Here is a 26,354-nt window from a genome sequence, read left to right on the forward strand (position 1 = left end):
TTAGAGTTCGCTATTTCAACTGAAACTAAAACCTTTGTGCCTGATAACGATTTATTACCTAAAGTAGCAGTGCCAGGAAGAAAAGAAAATCCTGATGCTGAGTTGTGAATGTGAAGTGAATTAGACTGAATAAAAGTTCATACCTTTCACAGCGAACTTCAGGCCGTTGTCTTTCACTTCCTCTAACAAATAAAATGGGGGGGGGAGGGGGTTGGTGTTTGTTTTTTCCAGGAAATGCACACTGTGCTGTAGAAAGATGGTTAATAAAAAGATGTGCAAATGATCTTAATTTCTGGCTGCATGCTGTGTCAGTCTCTGCTGTTTGTGTGGGAGCCGAATTTCCAGAATCGGGAAAACTGACTCAGTAGGAGAATGAAGACTGCAGAGGAAAGATGTTTCCTGTGTGCTGAGACAAACCCACAGGATTTTGTTGTCCTAAGAGAACTCAGCCTTTTGATTCCATTTCAACTGACTGACATTGCTGAATGAGAACAAATGAGTTGACGTGAGGCAACACGGACTGTGATGAACGAGGCACTGCAAACGAGCGCAGTGATCTTGGCACGAGTGACTCCTCCCTGCTACCACAACTGTCTCCCCTTCATACCTGTCGTAGTTCAGCCCCAACGGGGACCAGACTACGCAGTCTCTCTCTCACTCCCCCCACTCTCCGAGAGAATAGGAGGAGATTTGACAAACAAAAGAAAACCAGGGAAAAAAAAAACCAAACACGCGGGTTGAGATTGAACAAAAAGTAAATTTAACAGTAATGACAGAAGAAAACAAGAGAGTGATGGAACACAAATACAGTATAATAGCTCACAACAGATCTCCACATCCAGTCTCTTCCAACGAGGAGGGCCTCCCTTCAGCACCCTCCTCACTTATATACTGAGCATGATGTCAGATGGGATGGAATAGCCCTTTGGCTAATTTGGGTAAATTAACCCCAGCTGTTAGCTAATTAGTTAACTATCCCAGCCATAGGGGCTACCAGCTTCAGTTCTCCACCCAGCTCAGGTAAATATTAACTCTATCCTGGCCAGAACCAGGACAATACCGATAATAGAGATACTCACAACAGAATGAGCTGCTAAATAAATTATCCTTTGATACACAGCAGCACATTAAAACTGTCTTTAAAAAAAAAGCTTTATGCCTTACTCCATGCCATCGTAGTGGGGACAGTTAAAGAAGGGTGCTGGTCCCGACAGTCCTGGAATGGCACTAAACTTGCACCTTGCAAGGAAACTTGCACAACAAAGTGAACTCTGGCTTCACAGGCAGCATGGAAATAATCAGGACTTGGTCCACCACGTTTTTTATGGTAGAGGATGTTCTGTTGGCACCAGCGTGATGGCAGCTGTTTCTCTGTACTGGGCAAAACCCCCAGACCACCTTCCATAGAAAAAGTTATGAATTGTGTATGGAGAGGAAGGCTTTGTTCTGCTGAACAGAGTTACGTGCAGTAACTTACACTGACACTCTTCTCAAAACTTTTTTAGAATGTTTTGTGCTAAAAATAACTACAGTAATGTTCAAGAAACCAGAATTTTAGAAGAAACTACTTTTAATAAGCAGCAGCCCGTAGTGTGTGTCATGCCAGTTCCCTTAAAACACCCAAGTTACCCAGGTGACGAAGCGCTCTGTTGTCAACTGAGGCGTTTACTCTTGCCTCCAACGGCCTGCACGTGACAGACTTCCACTGTGGCACCCAGCTGCTTCAGCTCACTCAGCCAGAGCATCTGCTTGTGGGACAGGCGGTCATTGGGCCCCTTCACTTCCACCAGCTGCAAAGAAACGGGGATGATCAGTAGCGTGCCTGTAGGGGAACTGAAAGATCATTGGCTCCCACAGACTAAGAGAAACATTCTTTTATGGCTGTTATTTGCAACACAATTAATACAGATTTAGCACAATGGAAGGCTCAGTGGGTGCTACATTATTAGCCCATGTTCCAAAGTTTAACTGTAAGAGAATGAAATTTTATATAGTAAATATCCACCAAGACACAGACACGGGCACTGCTGAATGAGGATGCCAACCTCACCCATTCCAGCTGATGCTGACAACAACTTGTTCTAGAGAACTAACTTCTGCTATTCAGCTGTGTTTCATAAATCCGTAACAAGTTGCTCTGGCAGCTGAGGGATTCCACTACCATGCCAGAGAGAAGCAATGCTGATCTACTCCATTTCTGTAGCAGACAGCCATAGGTGTGGTAGGTTCATGCTCGAGCTTGGGTGTCAGCGGTGACGTTAGCAGCCCTTGCTGACAACAGGCAGGATGTGTATGACTGACTGGTAACAGCTGCTGCACAGTAGCTTCATCCTTAAGACCTACTCTACAACACCACCTGGCCATCTCTTGCTGCTTCTCATTATGCCCGTTGAAGCTACAGCAGAATGTGATGACAAGCAGATAAACCATCACCCACTGCTTGCCGTAGCCACTAGGCAAACAAGCAGCAGGTTTAACCTCCACAACAGAAAAATACAGTTTGTACGTGCTGACGGCTGGAGGGTTTTACACCCAAGGGTAAGATCAACAGGGCGCCGAGTCATCCCACGCTCTCCAATGTACCTTGAAGTGACTCGTGTGAGTACTCCACACAACCAGGTCAGGAAGTCCCCCTCTGCAATGGCGCAGATCTTTGGAAAGTCGCCTAAACACACCGCTCAGGAACACTCCTCCAAGGCAAGAGATGAGGCTCTGTAAGAGAAGTTTTGGTAGTTGGCTTTTTTCTTTTCCTCATTTCCTGTACAGCCATTCCCCAACTCTCTCAAGAATGTTCTACAGCCCATCTCAGTTTTTTTTTTTGTTTAGTCACGTGTAGCAAGAAACTAAAGTAGATGTTACCTACAGCAATGTCCCCACTGTGTTCCCAACTACTGTTGCAGGAAAGCGACCATACCAGAAAAGAGCAGCCGTACGTGGGATTAGGGAAAATGGCGCTGAAGTCCCCACTCAGTTCCTCCCGCCCAGCACTCACCATCAGTCTGGGCTCCGTGCCGCAGTACAAACTGAGCACATTTCGGCTGTGTGTGATGTAACGGCGAGCCTCATCAAACAGCGTGCCTATTCTAGACAACAGTTATTCACCTGAACTTGCTGGAGGGAAGTAAACCGCCCCCAGCTCACTAATGCCGCTGCTTTTCCCTCCTGGGCGGTCCAGACGTCAGCGACCAGCTTTGCCAGTGCCTCTGAGGAAGCTGTCTGAAGCTGCTGGAGTCTGGACTCAATGGCATCCCGCCTGTTCTCATAGAAGCTGTCCGTGTACAAATCCAGGGGGAAGGTCTGGAAAAAGAAAAAAAAAAAAGGCAAATACAGCTCTGAGGAGCTGCCAGCAAAGCAGCAATTCCAGGAATGACAATGCCCTACTTTATCTTTTTCTTACCTCAACTACCAAATTCTCTCAGAGTTGATTTAACTTGACCAGCCACCACATAAACCTTTATTAAATGGGAAAAGATTTGCACGTATTTTAACAACACCCAGTGCCAGCACAACAAACCCTGGACCCAGCCTGTGCTCTCTTGGTTTCTGCCCTCTAGACAGAGGTTTCCTTTAACAGACAGCAGTGAGCTGTCTGCTCTCCTGCCTCTGTGAGCAGTAACACTCTGGTCAGGATTTGGAATGGGTATCAAGACTGCTCAGCCACCGTGACCAGTTTGAGGTGGGAAGACCAAAGCGGTGATAAAACTGTGGCCTCTTGCTCAAGCCACCTAAAAGCAGAGACCCTTCTGTGTAGCGCTGAGGCAGCTATTGTGTAAAGCCACTGCAGCAATTAAGCACTTTTGAATAAGGATGACAAAGGGCTAGCACGGCGTGGCTGAGTGGCTTTTCAAAATCAAATGCAGAGCACTTCTTAGGAAAAAAAAGGGCAAAAAATAGCCTCATACAAACTGCTGCCACAGTGAATCCCCCAAAAATACAGCCTAGGAACAGGCTCTGTCTGTAGGGAGGTGTGCTGTTTGCCGGGGGCTCACGTCAGGGATGTCGCTAAGAGAGGACCAAACCTCGTACGACCCATGGACTGCGGTCCACTGCTGGTGTTTCACGTGGGTGCCAGCCATGCAGCCGGCAGCAGCCTGAGGCGCGTCAAGAGGGACTGCAGGGCCCTGGGAGCAACAGTCAAGGACTCTGGGGCACACATGGTCTTCTCATCGATCCTCCCGGTCAAAGGGAAGGGGCTGGGAAGCGCCAGACAAATCTGGCAGGTCACTTCATGGCTTAAGGAGTGGTGCCACAGACAGGGGTTTGGCTGCTGAGACAACGGGGCGTGCTTTGAGAAGCCTGGGCTACTGGGGCAGACGGCGTGCACCTAACTGAGAAGGGGAAGAATGTCCTTGACCAAAGGCTTGCCAGGCTCATCTGGAGGGCTTTAAACTGGTGCTGCTGGGGAGAGGGAGCACAGTCCAGCCCACCACTGCCGGCATGGCACCAGTGCCAGCACCAAGTGCCCAGAAGCCAAGGAAGGATCGCAGGGAAGTGCAAGAAAACCTAAACTGTGGACCAGAAGAACTCCTGCTGCTCGAGCCAGCACATTGGCTTTGTCGGGGGCCCTGCCAATGCACGCAGCATGGGGAATAAACAGGAAGAGCTGGAGATGTGTGCACATGAGCAGGGCTACGACCTTGTTGGCATCACGGAGACGTGGTGGGACGACTGGAGCGTCAACATGGAGGGGTACAGGCTTTTTAGAAAGGACAGGAAGGGGAGACGAGGAGGGGGTGTCGCTCTCTACGTCAGCAACCTGCTGGAGTGTGTGGAGCTCCGCCTGGGGATGGAGGAGGAGCTGACAGAGAGCTTATGGGTCAAGATTAGAGGATGGGGACGGAGAGGGGACGTTACAGTGGGGGTCTGTTACAGGCCGCCTGGCCAGGAGGACAGAGCAGACGAGGCGCTCTATAGCCAGATAGGAGCAGCCTCACGGTCACAGGCCCTGGTCCTCATGGGGGACTTCAACCACCCTGACATCTGTTGGAGAGACAACGCGGCAGGGCACAGGCAGTCCAGGAGGTTCCTGGAATGCGTGGATGACAACTTCCTCCTGCAGGCGATAGAGGAGCCGACAAGGAGGGGTGCCACGCTCGACCTTGTGCTCACCAACAGGGAGGGGCTGGTGGGGGATGTGAAACTAAAGGACAGCCTTGGCTGCAGCGACCATGACATGGTGGAGTTCAAGATCCACGGGGCAGCGAGGAAACTACATGGCAAGCTGGACTTCCATGCCCTGGACTTCAGGAGGGCAGACTTTGGCCTCTTCAGGGACCTGATGGGCCAAGTGCCATGGGAGGCGGCCCTGGAGGGAAGAGGGGCCCAGGAAAGTTGGTCTATATTCAAGGAGCACCTCCTCCAAGCTCAGCAGAGGTGCATCCTGATGAAGAACAAGTTGGGCAAAAAGGCCAGGAGGCCAGCGTGGATGAGCAAGGAGCTCCTGGACCAACTGAAAGTAAAAAAGGAGGCCTATAGACGGTGGAAACGGAGACAGGTAGCCTGGGAGGTCTACAAAGAGGCTGCGCGAGTGGCCAGGGATCAGGTGAGGAAGGCCGAAGCCCTGGCAGAACTGAATCTGGCCAGGGGTATAAAATGTAACAAGAAGAGCTTCTATAGGTATGTAGGGGACAAAAGAAAGTCCAGGGAAAATGTAGGCTCCCTCCGGAAGGGAACTGGTGTCCTGGTTACCCAGGACGTGGAGAAAGCTGAGGTACTCGACTTTTTTGCCTCAAGTCTTCACTGACAAGGGCTCTTGCCCGCCACCCAAGCTGTAGAAGGCACAAGCAGGGACTGTGAGGATGAAGAGCAGGTTTGGGAACATCTAAGGAACCTGAAGGTGCACAAGTCCATGGGACCTGGTGAGCTCCATCCGCGGGTCCTGAGGGAACTGGCGGATGAAGTTGCCAAGCCACTGGCTATCGTATTTGAGAAGTCGTGGCGGTCTGGTGAGGTCCTTGATGACTGGGAGAGGGGGGACATAACTCCCATTTTTAAAAAGGGGAACAAGGAGGACCCGGGTAACTACAGGCCGGTCAGCCTCACCTCTGTGCCTGGCAAGGTCATGGAGCAGATTCTCCTGGAAACGATGCTAAGGCACACGGAGAGCAAGGAGGTGGTTGGTGACAGCAAACATGGCTTCACCAAGGGCAGATTGTGCTTGACCAATTTGGTGGCCTTCTATGATGGGGTGACAGCATCGGTGGACAAGGGACGAGCAACAGACATCATCTACCTGGACTTATGCAAGGCTTTTGACACTGTCCCGCATGACATCCTTCTCCCTAAACTGGAGAGACATGGGTTTGATGGACGGACCACTCGGTGGATGAAGAGTTGGCTGGATGGCCGCACTCAGAGAGTGGTGGTCAACGGCTTGCTGTCCAAGTGGAGACCGGTCACGAGTGGCGTCCCTCAGGGGTCCATGTTGGGCCCAGCCCTGTTCAACATCTTTGTCGGCGACATAGACAGTGGGATTGAGTGCACCCTCAGCAAGTTCGCCATGACACCAAGCTGTGTGGTGCCGTCGACGTGCTGGGGGGGAGGGATGCCATCCAGAGGGACCTGGACAGGCTGGAGAGGTGGGCCCCTGCCAACCTCATGAAGTTCAACCAGGCCAAGTGCAAGGTCCTGCACCTGGGTCGGGGCAATCCCAGGCACAAATCCAGGCTGGGCGGAGAATGGATTGAGAGCAGCCCTGAGGATGAGGCCAGGCTGAGAGAGCTGGGGCTGTTCAGCCTGGAGAAGAGGAGGCTCCGGGGAGACCTTAGAGTGGCCTTCCAGTGTCTAAAGGGGGCCTACAGGAAAGATGGGCCTGTTGTGATAGGACAAGGGGTAAAGGTTTTAAAATAGAGGGAGGTAGATTTAGATTCAATATTAGGAAGAAATTTTTTACACTGAGGGTTGTAGAGCACTGGCCCAGGTTGCCCAGAGAGGCGGTGGATGCCCCATCCCTGGAAACGTTCAAGGCCAGGTTGGCCGGGGCTCTGAGCAACCTGATCTGGTTGGAGATGTCCCTGCTCCTGGCAGGGGGGTTGCACAAAAAGGAGGAATGATCTCAAAAGCATAAACATGTTGGGGTGGAGTGGGTGGGAGTGTTAACAAACCTGAGTTTAAAAAATGTGACTTTCCCTTTAAAAGCTACTGAAAATAAACAGATGATTTTTTTTTTTCTGGAATGTGTCATCTTCAAATGAGATGAACAACGCCATGGTACAGCAGGTGCCTTCCACTGCCTACAAAGGCAGCTTGGACCCGTGAGTTCAGCTGTAGGACACACGCATCAGCCAGATGAACCCCACCCTTCCTGACAGTCAATCCAGCCTTACACAGCAATTAGTTATCAAGGAGCCCTTCAGTAACGAGCCCAGTATGACAGATGATCAAACCAAGCAAACAGCAAGGTCTGTCTGGAAAGCCACTCGGTATAAAATGTTAATCTGAGCCCAAAGGAAAAAAAGCAGCTTTCTAACACGGTTACAGAGTCCACAGCAAAATGAACTAAAGCAAGCCTTGCAGAAGTACCTGATAGGAATTTCTGAAGACGTCGGGGATGCCATCCATGAAAATGATATCCCACATCAGAATACCATACAGCGTCATAAACGTTGAGCCTTCCCCATGGATACCTAACGGACAAAATGGAATAAAAATGGAAACATTCATTTCTAGAGCAATCTCATATGAAGAGGTACTGAACCATCATGACCCAAACATGCTGTGTTCATATGTGTGTATGTCTATGTGCAATAAAAAACATTTTTATATATATAAAACCATTTTGTTATTAATGGTTTTGTTATTAATGGCAGGCTGGGGGAGACAGCTGGAAGGGAAAAAGTGAGGAAGCAAGGGAAGCACACAAACCCACAACGCTTGAGATAAAGACAGTTTAATAAGCGACCAGGGGAGGCAGGGGCTGGAGGGAGAAAGGTGATGCAAAAGCGGTCACTCACGAGCAGACCGATGCTCAGCAACAGCTACGTTGGAAAACTCCCCCCGCAGAGTTTTATTGCTGAGCGTGACATCGGACGGTAGGGAATGTGCCCACCGCGTAATGTCACCTGGGGTCAGCTGGCCTGGCCGTGTCCCCACCCAGCCCCTGGCCCAGCCCCAGGGAGACACGGAGAAAGCTGTTCAGCACCAGCTAAAACGTCCCCGGGGATCCACACCGGTGCTCACCAACCCGAACCACAGCCGCCTAACGGCTGCCATGAAGAAAGTTAACTCCAGCCAGTCAAACCCAGCCCAGGAATGTATATCTCATACGTGCTCTATATACTATATGCACATGCAAAAATGTATTTATTACGTCACATATTATACAGTAATAAGAACAGGCAGTATGTAACAGATAGTATATAGTACACAGTATATAATACACTGTGCATACCATAACAATGGAACTATTTAAATATTTCATATGTAATTATAAATGCATAATTGTATATATTTATAGCATATAACTGCACGATAGATTATGTATATAAATTCACATTTCTGTATTATTATACTAATATGTATTATAAGCACTACATATACATATATAGAATCACGGAATCACAGAATGGTTTGGGTGGGAAGGGACCTTCAAAGCCCATCCAGTCCAACCCCCCTGCAAGGAGCAGGGACATCTCCAAGCAGATCAGGTTGCTCAGAGCCCCGGCCAACCTGGCCTGGAACGTTTCCAGGGATGGGGCATCCACCGCCTCTCTGGGCAACCTGTTCCAGTGTTCTATAACTCGCATTGTAAAAAATTTTTTCCTAATATCCAATCTAAATCTACCCCCCTCTATTTTAAAATATAAATAAAATATAAATTAGTTAATACACATTCTATGACATGTATCATGTATTATGTGTTATGTTACATTATTTATATTCTGTATTACTACATTTGTATAATATTGATTATAATATAGTAAAAACATAATATATATTTATAGTATATAATCAGATTTTGTCTATTGTATAATATATAGTATTACTACGTATAATTGTGTTGGTTTTTTGTCTATATTATATGTATCATTAGATACTAGAGTGGAATATTTACCACTACATCACACATGGCCATTGTGCGCTCAAAATTTGTCCTATGCCACCGAGCCCAGACTGATGGTGAGTGGCCGGGAGGGAGGAATTGAGTGGGCACTTCACTACAGTTCTCCCAATTCCTAAACACTGTCACCTTCCCATTTACCCTTTTCTGAAACGGCCACTTTTCCTGCAACAGTATTTGGGAAAGTATCAATAATATAAAATTATACTAAAATATATTGTATGTAAAAATATAAATTTTATCTTAAAAAAATAACCTGCCTACCTTTTTGTATTTGGCTTTTTTTCCTGCAAAACAGACCTTTATATTCTTATTTGTCCATGGCTGTTCACAGCTCTGAAGATGTAAAAATATACAAACAACTACTGATAGAGCTGAAAATCAAGCCTTTTCAAAAGAAATTGCTAAGTGTCTTCTATGGCATATACTGTTTTCATGTTCATCTAGTACCAAAAATCAGTGGAAGAATCAGTGAAATGACACTGCTAGCATCTTACACCTAACAAATAAAATAGCTGTTCACTGATAAGAAAAGCAAAGTAAGTAATTTTCTACAGACATAAAGGAGAAGCGTTGGGTTTTTTCCTAACACATTTCCAAACCACCTTAGGTGTATGAGGGCAGCAAATAATTAAAGACCAGGAAGCAGGTCAGGTGGAAAACACATATTAGAGCATTTTGGTAAGGAAATTACATATTAGTGCCATTTGGGAAGGAAACTGAATCAGCCTAAAAACAGGCGTAATCCAATCAGCTAAAACTGGTCTATTAACTAAACTGCTTACTAAACTGGTTCTTTACTCTCACAGCTATTTCACTACACAAAAAAAAAGAAGTTAGTTACCCTGATCGAAACCATTCTGCCTGTAATGAGTTAACGCCAGCTCCTCAACTGAGCACATGACCGTGGATACACTGAAGTCTTCGCCTCCTTCTTCATCACCAACATCCTCCATTAGAAATACAGATTTTCCCATTCCCATCTGAGGACACAGCTTTCCTTTGATTGTAACCTGAACATATTAAAAGAACTAGTTACTTTCCAGCATCACATTTAAAAAGCTGCACCCTAGGTATGTGAATCTCTCCTAAAACACACATTCCTTCCTTTCAGTTTTCTTAAAATCATAACTAGACTTGTTTCCAAAAATCAGCTGAATAAAATTTAACCTGCCACTCCCTTCAAATCAGTCTGTTAAGCTTTTATAAACTGGGAAAATTTTCAGAAAAAAAAGGTCTAGCAAAAATGCTGGGCAGATGGGAATGTAGTCTGTTTATATGCAGGACTAGGAAGAAAGAATATTGATGACTGAGATTGATTGTGGACTGAGAAAAAGAAGGGCTGTAGGGAGACAGGTGGTGAGGAAGCTGAGAGAGAACTCGAGGCTCTGCTCTGACTTCGTGCAGATAGAATTATCTTTGCAAGAGTAGGGAAAAGAATGAGTTAAAAACCAATCAATTCCAATACAAGTGCATCACATTGCATATTTGTATAGTGCATATTTAATGCACATAACTCCCAAAGGTTACTTAAAAACTGCATTTTTCGATCCATTAATCTCAGGCTGACAAGACGCTAAGGTTACTATTACTTTTTCTTACACGCAGAACGCTTGGCCTGAAGACACCAGAGGCAACGCCAGAGTCTTTGGACAAAAAGGTTCTGAGAGTGTTGCTGGTAAATTAGTGGAGTTTATAGCTGGTCAGATTCACAACATGTACTCAGGAAAGCAACGCAAATTAAATTCGTGTACAGCTGACTGACTTCAGCTAAGAAGCTGACCATTTATTAAGTAGAAATATTTGTTTACAAGAGGCTTTTGTTTTAGAAAAACATCTGTATTCATCTTCCTGCAGCACAAATAAGCCAGAGGCTGGTGCATAGCATGTAACAACAGTCTCCCAGATTACGTTTGCTTGTCAGAAGAAAAAAGACCTCTACGTCACTTACATGTGTCGCATCCTCCACAGCTATGATCGGCAGATCGTGAAACAGGCACCTGAACTGCTTGCAGCTTGGCGAGTCCCGGATTCGTTGGGCTCTCTGGTAGAGAGCGAGACGGTGCCCAGTACGTACAAATGGGTCCGCCAGCCCTTTTCTGATGCAGTCAACGGCCTGGCAAAGAGCAAGGTAAGAAGCAATAACTTAGAAAGACCTGTGCACATCTGTCTGTTCTTACTAAGCCCAAAACAACAACTCATCTAAGGAGCACAAAAATGTGAAAGCATAAATTCTACACAAGTGACCAGAAAAGAAGAGTTGGTTCTAAGGTAAATCAGTTTAATATTTCTAAGCCAATTTCTTAAGAGCACATAATACAGAAACAGAAGGACCAGACCAGTTGTGCAAGAATGTATACACAGAACAAACTTTAGACCAATGCACTACTGCACTGAAAAACATCCAGGGTTAAATATGGACTCCAAAAATTAACTCAAATCATGGTTCTGACATACTCTTTCTGCGACCTGAGGAAGGCACTCTGCCCTAATTTATAAATAAGGAACTGTGACTAACCCTTACTTTGTACAACTTCCAATTTCAAATCTAGAAAAAACTTGATATGGGGGAAGAAGATGCAGAAGAGAAAACTGCAGATGCTGACAGTCTATGGTATTATTTCCTTTTAACAGACTTAGAGAATTAAAATGCAACACAAAATACGAGCATTTTAATCCCAGTTCTCAATAGCCTTAGTGAGGTAAGGAAGCAGCATCAAGGAAAAAAAAAGTAATTCTCTGCTTATTTTAAATAACTCTACAACTGCTACTGTTCCTGGACGTGAAACTTTTTTTTTAACCTCTATTTCTCATTGCCAAATTACTCAGGTATCTTAGGTGTGTTTAATTAGACTGGTCTTTTTTGTCTTCTGGTTAAAAGTTGATCTGCAGTCTGCCCATACTTCACTGTGACCTCAACAGTCCTACAGAGTTTCACTGTCCATCACTGACAATATTTTTCCTTTGCATATGACTGACAGGAAAAATGGACATAATCTCCAGTCCTTACAAATCCTCAGCCCAGCAGCTGATACAACTACCACCTGCTGTTGCTTGCACAGAAAATTCACAGAACTGCGACTGAGCCCTAAAATGAGTCAGACAGTGGCTTCTCTGCCTTGTGGCTCCTGAAAAGAAAGACTGTGAAAAGCCGGTGCTGGCTCACCAGGAATTCAAAGGCCCAACCTCTGCTACAGCTTGCAGTTTTCTCTGGTTCCTTTACATTCTGCTGCAGAAATCTTCCCAGAGGTGCCTGAAAGCTCTACAGAGATTTACAATAATCCTTGCACACAACCCTTGCCACTCCCATGTCGTTGTTTTTCTCTCATCGGCTACAAGCCAGCTAATCACTTAGGAAACTCAGAGACTGCTCACCATGTACACAGCATTTCTAAAAGCTGAACAGCATCATTCAAACTTGAGACTGCAAGTTCACCCACTGCACAAATCATGTGTTTTGCTTGCACAAACACATTCTACTGCCCTGTGTGTTCTACTGCAAGGTCAGTTACTGTTTCTCCTGTAGACTATGGAAATACTTTAAATTTGCTGTTAAAGACTGATAACCCCTGCTTGACCCCTTACAGTAGAAACCCCACACCAAAACTGGTCCAGATATAGAAGACAACCTTCTCCTCAGTGGCAACAGTTAGCTAAGGACTTAATTATCTTCATTTTTTGTTTGAAAACATTAAAAACTTCCTTCCGATCATGTTTGGTTTTTTCATTCCAGATATGGCCTCATCAGAAGCAAAAGTGTTTACTGCAAGAAATTTCTCTGCTTCTCACACACTGGACAAATTTGGAAGGCAAAACAACGAGGAAGCTGCTGCCTGATGACACCATACAATCCTTCATGCCAAACAGTGTTCTTCTACGCAACAGAAAAAAGCAGACCAACCAAGGAAGAGGGTGCACTCAATATTGAATTTTGTAGGAGAAACTGGTTGCCTGAGCTTGGGATTCCTAACAAAATCTGCATTTTTAGCAGAGCCTACCACGCTGTTGTTCTCATATGAAATATTTTCAAAAAATGTTTTCAAACAATGACTGCAGTGTTCCCAGCTTACAGCATGCAGTGGTGAAGATACCTTCTTAGTGTTTTTCAAATGCTGATGTAAATTCAGAGCAAGGCGATCCCACCACCGCCCTCTGCTGTCAGCACAATACACGTCCTGAGACAGAAGGGTCTGCAGCTCCTGCACCGCTTCCTATAGCAACAGGATTATATATCTTTATTAATTGAGTTGGAAAACCAAGTTAAAGTGTCATTAGATAATTAGCTTGTCACGTTCCCTTCTAATTACTGGGTACTATAACACCTTGTCTCTGTACAATTCAAATCCCATTTTTACTTCAGCACCCAATGCATTTAGGTGCATAGGTATACTTTAAAAACTCTTAGAACAGAGATATTTTTATCTAAACTTCAGGGTCAGCCACCAAAAATAGAGTCTTTTGGTCCTTTCTGTATTCCTTCTTGCATATGAAAAAGACCTGAATATTACTTGTTGCCTTTTTGCAGAGACATAGTCTTTTTCAGAATAATCAGGTTTGCCTCAACATGTAAGTCAGATGCCTTTGGAGATGTTAGATCCTAAGGTGAAGAGGCAGGGATTTCATAGAAGACTTTTCTTCCAGGATTATCTTTTTGCTTTTAAATAGCACTAGCCAAGTCTAATGAAACACAGATATCTTTAAATAACGAAACAACAGTGTCTCAGCAACAGTCTTATCGTAGATTACATATAGTAAATCACCAAAGCACAAACAGAAATCAAAACAGTTTAAAACTTTCTAAAGCAGCACTTTTCCTTAAAGGTAATCTGCTGAGAGAACTGTAGCAAGTCCTAGCAAACACTATCAGCATTTTCCAGCCACATCAGAAATGTAAACTGATGTACAATGCCACATTAAACATGTATTCCTACTCACTTCACCACTTTACCTTGTACATGTGAAGTCTCTGCAAAATTTCAACACCATGAGAAAGGATTCTTGTATACACCCAGCCAACTGTGAAATGTCGCAGGTATTCAGGTAAAACTCTGTGATAGCTGAAAGATCAGAGCAGCTCAGATCGATTTAATGATGGCAATTTAAATTCTTCAAATTCTCTTACTAAGCATTTTACAAAAATTAAATGCCTTGCATACCAAAATGGAACTGAAATGAGTATTCCAGCTGCAAAGTCTTGCTCAAAGGTAAGAAAACAGTTTAGCTGAGGTAGCAGGTGCAAGCTGCACTTGCACAGCATATTATGGTTTCAACAGCAGTGGAATTATTAGTTAACAATTTCTACATCAGATGCAAAGCAATAATTTATTACATCATGTTTTATTACTACCAATTTGTTCTCCCAAGTCAGAAGGTTAACTTGAGAAACACAGTTGAACAAAAGAAAAAGGTCTGAACAGGCATTTCCTCCCAGAAAAGAAGACTAACCTCTTTTGGGTAGGCACCTCTACCTTCCAAGACAAAGTCTTTTGAATATATCACTGAAATCACAATAGATTTTCCAGCTGTCTTCAGTGTGAAATGGAATACATCTCTCTTATGTCAAACATAAGCCTTTAACTTTTGGTGTATCATTAAGCCAGAAAACAAAATAATTAAAAAGAGAAACCGATGAAGGATGCTTCAAAACCAACAGAAGTTATTTCAGTTCTCAGATCTTTAGTAATATTTCCTGAACGACACTCACTTGGAAGTCTGAGGAGATGATTAACCCAGTATGTATTCCCATAACGTTTGCAACATTCCTTCGTTCACACTGAATTTTAAAGTCTACTTATTGCTATTCGTCTAAAAGTTGTAAAAACAAACCATGACAAGGGAAAAATAAGGCTCTTGTTCTCCTATATTGGCACATAGAACAGAAATGTTTCAGTGCTTTATCCCTGCCTACCAATTCATTCCTGAAGTTTTAGAAAAAAAAAGGTCTTTTCAAATAATCACTTAAAAGCTAAACAACCAACCAGGAAGTTCAAAGCTTTCAGGAACATTAAAGCTTCTAAATTTATCAGGCTTAAATAATATCACTAGTCTATAAGCCTCCCTCAAAAGGAAACGTACCAAAATTAAGATAATGCATTTAATAGTTTCATAGGAACACTAGGCTCGTTTCCAGTTTAGTACCTCAAAGAGGGGTGGTTTTTCAGCTTGTTCCAGGTTTCCTTAGCACACATATAGAGATTATTTGCTTCTTCCCAGTTCCCATTTACCATGGCAGTGGCTATATCATTTGACAGATGAGCAGCAGTTGCATACCTAACGGAAAAAGCCATAACAACTGTATTAAGCTCAAAAAGCATCTACAGTTAGAAGAAATCAATTCCTCCATACAATACCTTTTAAAAACTCCCTCCCAGTCTCCAAAGACACTGAACCATGCAGCCAACTCTATTCTTAATCTTGTAGGACCAGCAGAGTTTACACTAGCTGGGTACCTTATGTTTAAAATTACTTATAAACCAGATAATGTATTTTTTGTTTTTCTTCAGAGTCTATTCTAATAATCATCACAGCAAATGAACCAGCTGTCATCAGCAGATGATCATGAAGCAAGTAAGTGTACTCTTTTGGTTCAAAATGCAAGCCACTGTGAATTACAAGTCCTACCTGGATACAAAAATGCATTTAAAATCATTGCAAAAGTGCACTTCTACCTATTTATATCTGGAGTGCTACACGATTAAGTCTTACTTGCCCCCACAAGAACTGCAGTAAAAGCTTTTCTAGAAACAGATTTCCAGACTGCCAAAGCTTCCCTACCTGATAAGATCTTCTCTGTCCTGGAAGACCTGTGTTTTCCTATTTACAGTGTAGCTGGGGAATACCATACGGCCCATGTTTACCATGAGGACTGTGGACAGCTGGCCTTGACCAGCACTACCAGCTTCTTCATCCTCCACTGACTCAGACAGCGAAAACAGCAGCAGAATTCGAGAAAAGACAGCCCGAGGGCCTTTACAGACCCTGACAGATTTTCCAGCCAGGTCCTTCACCCTAGAAGGACAAACAGAATTACTATAACAAATGTTTTTTATATCACTTACAAAAAATCAAATACATTGAATGAAGTGTAATGTTGTTTTCAAGCCAATTAATGTGTAAACTTGATTTTCCTTGAAAGAAGCAGCTTGAGAAAGTATATAGATGAGCACATCTTCATCCAGTCTTTTTATACAAGACAAGATTTCTACTTGACCACAGGATAGCACAGATTTACAACAGGATTTTCTCTGATCTCATGGGGTAACTAATATTTCAGCTGTCAACTACAGCAAAGAGCATTACGTTCCCCAAGTTGATGTGCCCAAGCAAGTAACTATCAGCCTCTTTCTTGGAGTAGGGAGTAAGCCAGCACCAAGGACTTTTTTGGAACATAACTATTTTTCCCAAGTTCCTTTCCATTTCCTGAATATACACTTTTCTAGCTTTCCTTTGTTATAGTTTAAGTCAATATTCTGAAAACAATTTTGTTTCTGTTAGAGATATTTACACAAATTACGCATCATGCACTGTCATGTAGTTCAAGTACCTAGTGTGAAAGAGAAAAAATGAAATCTCAAGTGATACAAAGTATTTTCAGACTAAAGATTTCTATACCTGGATTAGAAGGAGGAAACAACCGCAGCTCCTTAAATTAAAACATGCTCACTTATCACAAAGTCCCAACATCCTCTAACACAAGATAATAACGGCTCTGGGGACCAAATGAAGGGCAATGCTACTGGAGACAATGACACCGGTGTGAAACACTGTTTTTAACAGAATGGGAACCACTAGAGCTCCTGTTGTATTTCAAGAACAACAAAAACTAAATAAAATTACTTTAAAGAAGGTAACCATACTATGCAAACCTTCTAGTTGTGAAGCTCAGCACTAAGCTAGCATTAGGCCTCTCTTTTGGCATAAGGAAAGAAGAATCTGCAATTCACATAGCAATAGTTCTTCATGGAAGGACGACTTTAAAGTTCTTTTTCCAATACTAGGCTCCTTTTAATACAAGGATTTTGTGGGGAATCACATGATAGGTTTTGGGGGTGGGGGGGAATATTTGTACAATAAACATAGCTACGCAAGCAAACAAACATCAGATAGTTGCTTTACTAGGCACTGACTTTCCCTGTGTCTTCCTAGATGCTTTTCTGCACTGATTTTGCTCTAAATAATTCAGAAATGTTTCTCTGAATAAGTTTAGAGATAATGATGTCCACAGCTGAAAAGCATTACATGGTTTAAAAAAGAGTCTAATATTTACCCTTCTGCTTGACTCACTGTGAATTAAAACTTAATGCTACCCTTTCTTCTTCATAAATTTACTAAAGATATTCCTCTCTTCAAAAGGCATGTAGCCTGAGTCCTTTGAAGCATAATTTAACATTCACCTGCAAAATGTAACTATAAACAGTTACCTTTTTAAAATCACTGTCCCAATGCCAGCCTGACTCCTGCTGAAGACGGAACGTTGCTTTGCCAGCCTCAGAAAATCATCCACAAGTTGCTGTTTCTGCCCGTTTGGGTTTGGCAAGTGAAAGATCTTTGCCAATGTTTTTAGCTCAGGAGCTGAAAGCAAATCCAACCCTTCACACAGGTCTTCCAGTTCAGATTCTAAAAGTAAAATGATCCGCATATTCATTATGTGCTATACGTACACACCAAGCAACAGCTCAAAGTATGGTACATTCATATAACCTAGTACTGATATAATGATTTAGATTCTTCAAACGTATTACTGATGCTAGCTGGTTCACTGAGCTAGCAATTACATTAATTCTCTTCACAGGTCCAATATGACGGAATGGAATAATTAGAAAAAAATCCCTTTGCAGCTTCAAAACAAAAGCACATATAAAGAAATTCTGCTGAGTTACAAAAAAAAAAAGCTGTTCAGAAAAACTTGTCTTCTTGATGATTAAAACTTTGCCCCCCCCAAAAAAAGTGCTGCCAGGGAGCAGCAAGAGCAGAGCTGCTCAACAAGGGGGAATGAGCCAGGAGTCAACAGCGACCACGGCATTGGCAGTGACCTCACCAGCCCCGGCGCAGTCCCACCATACACCAACAGAATGGGCAGAGCAAAAGTCCCGATAACAGATTCCACCGGCAGCCCCAGAAAGGGCACGATGATGAATCAGGTCCAGAGTCGATCTGGGAGCCGAACCGGACGTAAGACTCCAGACAACACTACAATTTACGTCTGAGATCCATCACACGTAACGGGTGTGTTCATGGCCACAGACAAGACTGGAAACAAACACCTGCAGCACTGCTTGGAGGTCCAGCCAGCCCGGGACGGACAAGGCCAGGGCAGTACTGAAGGATATTAAGTAGAGCTCCTGGACCAACGTGCAGAAGCTCAGGGTCTGAGATGAGGCTGGTGAGGGCAAGTAAAGTCTACTGTTCCACCTTTAGCCTTAACATTATTTAGCTCTCCCTATCACTCAATGTGCATTAACCACTTGTATTATTAATGTAACACAACATATCCACCTGAAATCTTTATCCTGCTTCTTTAATTCTCAAGGCACAGACAAGCATGTAGTGCATTAACCTCTAACACGACACAACTGCAGGTTTTATTTTTAACGCCTATGGTCATACCTGTTTGCAGAAACCTGGCTTCAGCCAGTTCTTCAATCATTGGTGACAAATCCGTACTTATCTCTCCATACTCTATTTTGTTCACCTTTAACCAGTTCAGCTTGCGTTGAAAAAGTCTCACATACAACTTCTGCCCACCAACTGCAAATTTTATTTAAGGTAGGGAAGGATAAAAAGAAAATTAAATTCTAAGAGAGCACTATGCATTAATCACTACCTTACCTAGAAAAATTACTTTGATGCAGATATCCTCTAAAACACATTTTAAATCTGCCCGTGGTCTACGAGGAGACTTGGTGAAATACCAGAACTTACCTGTCCAAACAATTATTGCTCTTTAGAATTTTTAAGTTTTGTAGGTAGAAAATTATTACTACGTATTTTGTCGGTAATAAACATTGCTAAAATGCATTCAGACATGCTTACCCTTTAAGAAATAATTTGTTTTCTAGGAAAAGATAATTTCATTTTTCAAACTCTGCATATTGTGATGTTAAATAGGTCTTTTTGCTTTCTTTAACACTCATTCAATAACTATGTGATGTTGGGGAACAAAAGAAGCTGTAGTCTGACAGAATGATTACATCATCACAGAATACCTCTCTGTGTCTTCAGATTCTTATTTTTCCAAAGATAAGCTTAATTTTACTAATACATGTACAGAAAACAAGGGAAAAAAAAACCCCTCCTACTGATTTGATTTTTAACAGGGAAGTGCTCTCTTAAAGTACCTTTTAAAAATACTTTAAAAACACTAACAATGCTGAAATTCAACAAAATAGCTTACTAAATCTCAGTTGAAAATAGTCTAGCTATTGTTACTACATTCAGCACCCTTTTGAATAATTAATCCATCCCTCATTAACTTCTAGATTTTTATCCCTGTCTGCTGCTGCTTAGCTGAAACCGATCGTTAATAAAAACAGCCACTGAAACACTACCAGACCTAGATATAATTAAGAAATGGCAGTTAACTTTGATATGCTTATTTAACTATTCTCCTATCCTTAAAAAGACTTTTTCAGCCTTTTTTTTTAATAGAATGTTTCCAGGATCAATTCACTGTGAGACCCACATTGAGACACATAAGCTTGCCATTTTCTCTGGGGGATTTTAACTTCTGTGAAGTCTGTCTCCAGCTTCTACAACTCTGGAAACAGTAAAAAGGTTGAGCAGCACACAAACATCCTTTCTCCAAACCATGGACACTGAACAAACTAGGGCTGCAATCCAGCAAAGGCATGTGAGGACTGCTTTCTCTCTAAAATTTGAAGGACAAATAGAGGAATCAAAAGGTATCGCACAAGTAATTAACTGCTTCTTAAGCATCCTGTTCTGCAGCACATTACCTTTGAAGGTTTGAGGGATTTTTTTCCTTTTGTAGTTCTTAAGAAAGTTTCAGGTGTTATCACTGAAATAAAAAATTTGCTTGAAGTTGAAATATTATCAGCAAAAAGATGCAGAAGATCTCAGAAAAACTCACCCTCTACGATTTATTAAAATGCAACAGAAAAAAATTACATTGTTTTTTCTGGTTCAGTATTCTGTACCTCAGTTCCATCAGTGTTTCCCAGATACAATTTTTCTGTTGTATAGAAGCTGGAAGGAGGATTTCCCAAAGTGTATTAAGTAGTGCCATTAGAACTTAAATTCTTCCAACTGCGACATGCGGTGAAATTCAACGTAGCTGAACTGCTGCGTAGCAGCTCAGGCTGCTCTCATCTTGAACACAAAGGCTGACATTGCACTGCAGATTACTTGTCAAGGATACACCTCTGCTTTTCCCTACTATTATTTATTGTTTCTAGTACTTAAAAAATCAGCAGTGCTCTACATCCAACTTAAAGGCCATCCACTTTTGAGGAAACTGGGAAGGAAGGAAGGACTGCTTCTAATTTAATCCTTTAAAAACCATAATTCCTTTCATAATAAGCATTAGTGATAACTCACTGAAGAATGGTAGACATTTTAGCAGAAAATAGTGAAATACTGGATCTCACCTTTGTTCAAGCAACTTTATAGTATTAAGCACGTGTCTAGGGTTTTTTTTGTGTGTTATGATAAACGAACGACAACACTTGCTTGGGTAAAAACTTCTAATGTGGAACAGATAACCCGTCTACCTGAACTTTTAAAGTATTCTGTCTAAGATTTCTGGAAGGTAAAGACATCCATTGTCATTCATCCAAAATTCATCATCTATTGACAATGCTACCTGATCACTTCTCATAGCTGAACCCTTGCGTTTTTCCCACCCTGCAAGGAGAGATTGTTTTATCTGTGACTCCAGCAGCCAGTGCAGACCGGATTTATCAGCACCACTCTCCAATAATTCCTTCTGTATTCTGAACTCCTGTGAGAAGGGAATACTGAAATCACACTACTGAAAGAGAAACAAGCACTTCCTTTACTTAACAGAACAAGTTACTGTTACTGATCAGTGCTGTACTCGTACAGAGAAGGGAGTGTGGAAGTAAGGAAGCTGTATCCTGAACCTCTCTCTTCGTATTTGTCAAAGTAGCCAAAGCCTGCATCCACAAATGACCTGTCAGTTTATTCCTAGATCTTCTCCGGATGTAAACGATACACACCTATCGCTTGCCTCAGACAGCCAATAGTAAGAGTTGTTAAACAAGGCATTATGAAGCTCCAAGATATCACTGTATGCACATCTAGGTGGAGAAAGTTAACTGTTGTAATACTCTTATGGCCTTGCATGCACCAACAGGCTCTGCAACCCCATCCCAGCCCCCACAGGTTTGGCTGCTTGTGTTCAAGCTCAGCTCTGATACGGTGCAGCTGTGTGAACTGGGCTCAGGCCGCTGGGAAGAGCTGTGTGAGGCTTTGTCCGGGCCTCCCCCCGTTTGCTCGGGAGCTGTACTTAAGCTCAGGCCGGTGGCCTATGCTCCTGCCTTAGCTCTGCTGTACCAGTGCCCTGCCAGACACCTTGCTGACTTGGCTTCACCTTGCACCTGCCTCGTCACTTTGGACTCGCCTGAAGATCGGCCGCTGCTGCAGCACGGCTGACTGCGCTACTGCCACTGGATCTGATCTGCTCTTCTTTGGGCAACGTGGGCTTGTGCCCCTTGCAGGTGAGGAGAGGATATGGCCCCTGCCTGCCCTGCTGCCCCCTCTGGCTCCTGGATCATCTTCCCATGCCGAGCAGTCTGCTCTTGCTGCTCCCTCACAAATACAGTCCTATGTTATGGTCTCATCTTACTTGCAATATTCTCATAACTTCTGTTAGTAGTATTCTTCCATTTTTTAAATGGTTGGTGTTACGGTGTAATTGTAATTATTACCATATAATCTGTAAGAGCTTAGCTGTGACCAGGTAACTGCTGCAGAAATACCTATGTAAGTGTAGAACCCTACTTCCTCTCTGGAGTTACTTCACCTTTTTAGTGTCCATTCTCTTCAGGTGGTCTGAGTCAGCTCAGCTGACTTTTCACCTAGGGCAAATGAAGAATATTGATATGGTCCCTTCCAGCTGCCTCTTGTGCCTCTTCCACACAGTTTAAGTACTTTCTAGAGAAACAGATACGCACTGACTCAATTTTCTTACAAAACTGAGATTGTAAAATACTTATCAGGGCTGTATTTCTTCCTAAAAAGTTCAAGCCAACACTTCTGTTTTTGTCACTCAGTATCCTGTATTAAAAACCTTGTGATGCCATGTACACTAACCTAACCTCATCCATTATTCTGTTAGAAAAACACTTGCTAAAAGCCTCCTCTTGGCCTTGGAAAAATTTCACATAATTGCTAATCACAGGGCATGACCTTGATATTCTCTCTTGTACTGTTCTGTGGTATCAATCCACAATATCATTTGGAACTTTATAGGAACAAACACGAAGGGACTAAGTGCTCTTAACAGCTAGAACAGTTTTCTCCCACTTTACAATGGGGGAACAATCTAAAGACTGTTGTAAACTAGTGCAGAAAAAAAAACAAATACAATCTACAGAGAGGAAAAAGACCAAAATAAACAACACTTTCACACAAGGAAATATTATTCTTCAGTGCGATAAACTTTACAGCACACTAGTTAAGCCAAACTCAGTGAACATAAAACATCAATAAGTGCAGCCTGCTTCTGATTTTTTTTTTAATTTTTATCAGCATGTATGTATGCAATTGTCACTTTCTCAGCTCAGACGCATGAACTGAGCTCACATAAGCATATATCTAAAAATACTTTGTCAGGCAGCTGTATGTTACCATAGTGGCTTAAAAAAATATAAATGGTTATGCCTGCAACACTGTGTGATAGAAATTTTCTTGTGGAAGTTGTTACAAGCTTATTTCTATGTTGATGATCCAAGTTTGCAGCTCAAGTGCTGGTAAAACCACTCTTAATTACAGTTTAAGAGAAGGTATAAACATACATAAAAATTTTGAGGGTTAGTTTTAACTTGCATCACTTCTGTCATGCTTTTATTGTAAAACTTATATGAGTACAGGATTCAGACAACATGTCTGCTTTGAATCTTTTCTAAATATGGCATGACTTAAAGATTCCCGCTCCTACTGAAACTAATGAGCCAAAAGTACTAAGCAACCTACAAGAAAACGACTGCTGATTAGTAACTAGCATTCTAAATACTGAGTAATCATAGGGATAACCACGGGTTCACACCAAGCACAGAAGTCATCTGTAAATGTTGCTGAGCCAAAGCTCATAAATGCCGCTTCAGAAATACTTTTTTTCCAAGTCTATGCATCCAGCATAGGCCTCTTCATAACCCCATTTTGTAGAATTCCCATACATATTAATCATTAAAAGCTTAGTGTTAACTGGTACTCTGTGTGCTATGAGTTTCCTTCCTTGGAAAAATAATTAAATGCATCAGCAAGTTGACTTAAGATTCTAAAAAACAGTATTAAAACAGTAAAAAAAAAATATTCAAAAAACCCAGAAATGTACATAATAATAATTTTCTCCTTATTTCTTAAAAGTCTCCACTACTTATCGCTACCTTCCGTTAAAGCAACATTAGGAAAATTTAGCTACAAAAGCCACAGAGGGATAAGTCTCCTGAGAAAAAGGAGCTTCTTTCCTTAAGGAATTAATTTAAATTGCCCACTGGTATAGCACTCTTCACGTAAAACTATGTAACGGTTCTCTCTACAAGACATAAAGTGAAAATACATTAAAAAAAAAAAAAAGATACCTGATAATTTGCAGAACTTGGTTATAATGTTCATATCTTGCTGATCAAACAGTCTGACATCATCTTCGTTCTCCAAGACCGCTTGCAGCACCACTAAAAAATTCCGGAGGTAATACGGGTGACTAGGAGAGCCGGGCCCAGAGATAACCTCATTTATTTTGTCTAAAATGTCCGTAACAGAATTTTGAAATTCTACCTTTTCCACAGTTTCTAACAAAGCATGATTAAACTCATCCTTAAAGTCTTCATGAACTTCCACAGGAAGTACCTGTACATCACCCTTGCCAAAGCAATCTTGTGCACCACAGTTCACTTCCGTCTCGGAAGACGGAACAACCTGAGGCTGAGTCTTGATTTCCAAAGTACTGGGCAGCTCTGCTGAAGTGTAAGTGGCTAGATGTGTTCCAAATTTCTCAGGATGAAGTATCACACCTTCAGACCTACTTTCTGTTTCGGTGCTCCTTGTACCACTTGGTAACCTTCTGCCACCAACGTTATCAGCTGGTGATGAGACATGAACATCATCCACAAGGTCTTCTCTGTTACATTTGTTTCTTTCCTCCTGATGTTCAGGTTCCTCCTCTGAAAAATTCTGTTCCTTGTGCTCTCTCTGAGCAAGCTGATTTTCTTTCTGAGAAGTATGCCCAGCATAAATCTCATCAGCATCACCCTGCGCTGCAGCACTTCCGCGCACACCGTGAACAGCTGGAGGTGATGAGTCGATCTCTTTATACACGATCTGTTTCCCCCCCTGCATACAACGTCTTCTGGAGAGTTTAGACGACAAGCTTCCCAAAGAGACTACTCTAACTTTTTGAGCCTGTGCTTCATCGTTAACACTGCAGACTGAACTATTACTGCTAAAATAAGGACTAACCTGTTGTTCTGCGCTGCCTTCTCTTTTCAATAAACTGCTTTTGGGAGGACTTGTTTCTAGCTTTAAGAGTTTTTTTGAAAAATGTGAGCTGGAGTTATTGTTCACAGTTGCAGCTGGGGGACTCCCGTTCCTAAAAGAGCTGAGTGTTGAATCAAGGACACCTTTCTCGCCACGGTTTGTCCGACATGTTTTATCCATGTGCTCATTTATTCCGTACCTTGGCACCATTTGCCCACACATGGGACAGGTAACTTTGGCAGGGGGAACATTGTTAAAAAAGGAGGTAATAGAGGAGGATGCTGAAGGTATAGATGGTGTTCCTTTACCCTCCGCTTTTTGTGGTGTTCCTTTTATTTTCTTGTTTTTACTGAGTGATAAACTTATTCGGGATCTTTTAATTTCTGGAGACCTAGCTTCTGCCATTACAAAACTTCAAAGCATGTACATGGCACAGGCAGCTTCATTCAGGCCATATTTCCTTATTCTGTAATACTTTTTTAAAAAATGACTTTTCTTGGCTTTGCGTTTTCCACCTGTCATCCTCGGACATGCCTTCAAGAAAAAAAAAAAAAAATGCAACCACAATGAACAGCGGAGCGTAAAAATAAAACCCTAAAAGCAGAGAAGTCAGGCAATGTTTAATTTCTACACTGCAGCTGTCCTTTTACCTTTGGACTAGGCCGGCAAGCGGGACTGTCATGTTCAGCACTGCTGGAACGTGTTAGAAAACTGAAACACTACTGTACTTCGGCTGCTTCAGGGCCGCGCTCACCTGCCGATGAAAACGAAAACCCGCGATGAAGTTCGATGGAAGGCTACAGGGAGATCCCCTCATTTCCGCCACCATCGCGTGTGCTCTTTATCGGCCTACTATTTTGTGGTGCCAGCTGCCCGCTTTCACGCTTGTGCGGGCCAGGCACAGCCGCAGCACAGCCGGTCGCCGCCTCCGTTCCCCCGCCCGGGCCCGTGCCCGTTCCCCGCAGCTTTCCGACCCCGTTCCCGCCGCCGCCTCCCCGCGCGCGGGCCCACCCGCCGCACGCCCCCGCGGCTCCCCGCGCACCGCCGCCGCGGCCCGCCGTCCCTCCGCCGCACCGCCCCGCCCCGCCCCGCGCGGCAGCGGGCCCGCCCCGCCGCCAGGCCAGCGCAATGCATCGCCCATGGCGGCGCGCAGGCCTGGCCAGCAGATTGCCGAGCCTGGGTTCGGCACGCCGAGAGAAGCCTACGGCCTACGTATTTTAAACATATTGTAAAATTTCCTTTGACAATAAAGGGTGAAAAACAGTTGTTAACTTCCTTTAGGAAGGGGAACTGGAGGGACACCAGCTGGCACTCTCTGGTTTTTGTTCAGCCCAGAAAAGAGCAACTACTGAAGTACTTCCACCTTGAGAAATACCCTCTAGGTTAAGACACACCCTTAGCTTACTCTGAGTTACTGCAGGCTGAAGAAGCTCCTGTATCCTCCCTCTTTGACAGTCATGCTTTCAAAAGATAAGTTTCAATTTACACTGCCAAGATACATCTTAAGTTCCTCAATAACTGCAGCTATTCCGGCAATACACAGGGAGCGATCACAACAGCTGACACAAACACTATGGATTTCAGAGACTCCGTGGTCAAATCACAAATATCAAGTCTT

At 43.2% G+C, this 26,354-nt stretch overlaps 1 protein-coding gene across 5 annotated transcripts; it reads right to left on the reverse strand.

Moving 5' to 3' along the window:
- Window positions 1–1,552: 1,552 nt before the first annotated feature.
- On the reverse strand, window positions 1,553–25,528 carry FAN1 (FANCD2 and FANCI associated nuclease 1). 5 transcript variants are annotated; one of them, XM_086757451.1, is made up of 14 exons: window positions 25,491–25,528; window positions 23,842–25,270; window positions 18,665–18,805; window positions 17,479–17,674; window positions 15,833–16,066; window positions 15,197–15,328; window positions 14,007–14,115; window positions 13,150–13,269; window positions 11,010–11,174; window positions 9,903–10,071; window positions 7,522–7,625; window positions 3,103–3,297; window positions 2,584–2,712; window positions 1,553–1,790 (listed from the first exon to the last, which is right to left on the reverse strand). In XM_086757451.1, the coding sequence occupies exons 2-14, from the start codon at window positions 25,139–25,141 to the stop codon at window positions 1,653–1,655; spliced, it is 3,132 nt and encodes a 1,043-aa protein (XP_086613577.1). In that variant the 5' UTR covers window positions 25,142–25,270; window positions 25,491–25,528; the 3' UTR covers window positions 1,553–1,652. The 5 variants fall into 5 exon arrangements, with proteins under 5 accessions (XP_086613577.1, XP_086613574.1, XP_086613576.1 ...); XM_086757448.1 differs by having other exon boundaries at window positions 13,129–13,269; XM_086757450.1 differs by lacking the exon at window positions 25,491–25,528 and adding an exon at window positions 25,387–25,410 and having other exon boundaries at window positions 13,129–13,269.
- Window positions 25,529–26,354: the final 826 nt, after the last annotated feature.

The sequence above is a fragment of the Chlamydotis macqueenii genome, chromosome 12 (genome assembly GCF_036417535.1).
Source record: "Chlamydotis macqueenii isolate bChlMac1 chromosome 12, bChlMac1.mat, whole genome shotgun sequence".
NCBI classification, from domain to species: Eukaryota; Metazoa; Chordata; class Aves; order Otidiformes; family Otididae; genus Chlamydotis; species Chlamydotis macqueenii.

Bases quoted from the DNA above. Each gene is read 5' to 3' on its own strand.
- FAN1 (XM_086757448.1), bottom strand. From the start codon at position 25,141: ATGGCAGAAGCTAGGTCTCCAGAAATTAAAAGATCCCGAATAAGTTTA. The intron at 3,298-7,521 runs GTACTTCTGCAA...TTCTTTTTCCAG, and splicing joins TCTTCAGAAATTCCTATCAG to ACCTTCCCCCTGGATTTGTA. The intron at 1,791-2,583 runs GTACATTGGAGA...GTTTCTTTGCAG, and splicing joins CTCACACGAGTCACTTCAAG to CTGGTGGAAGTGAAGGGGCC.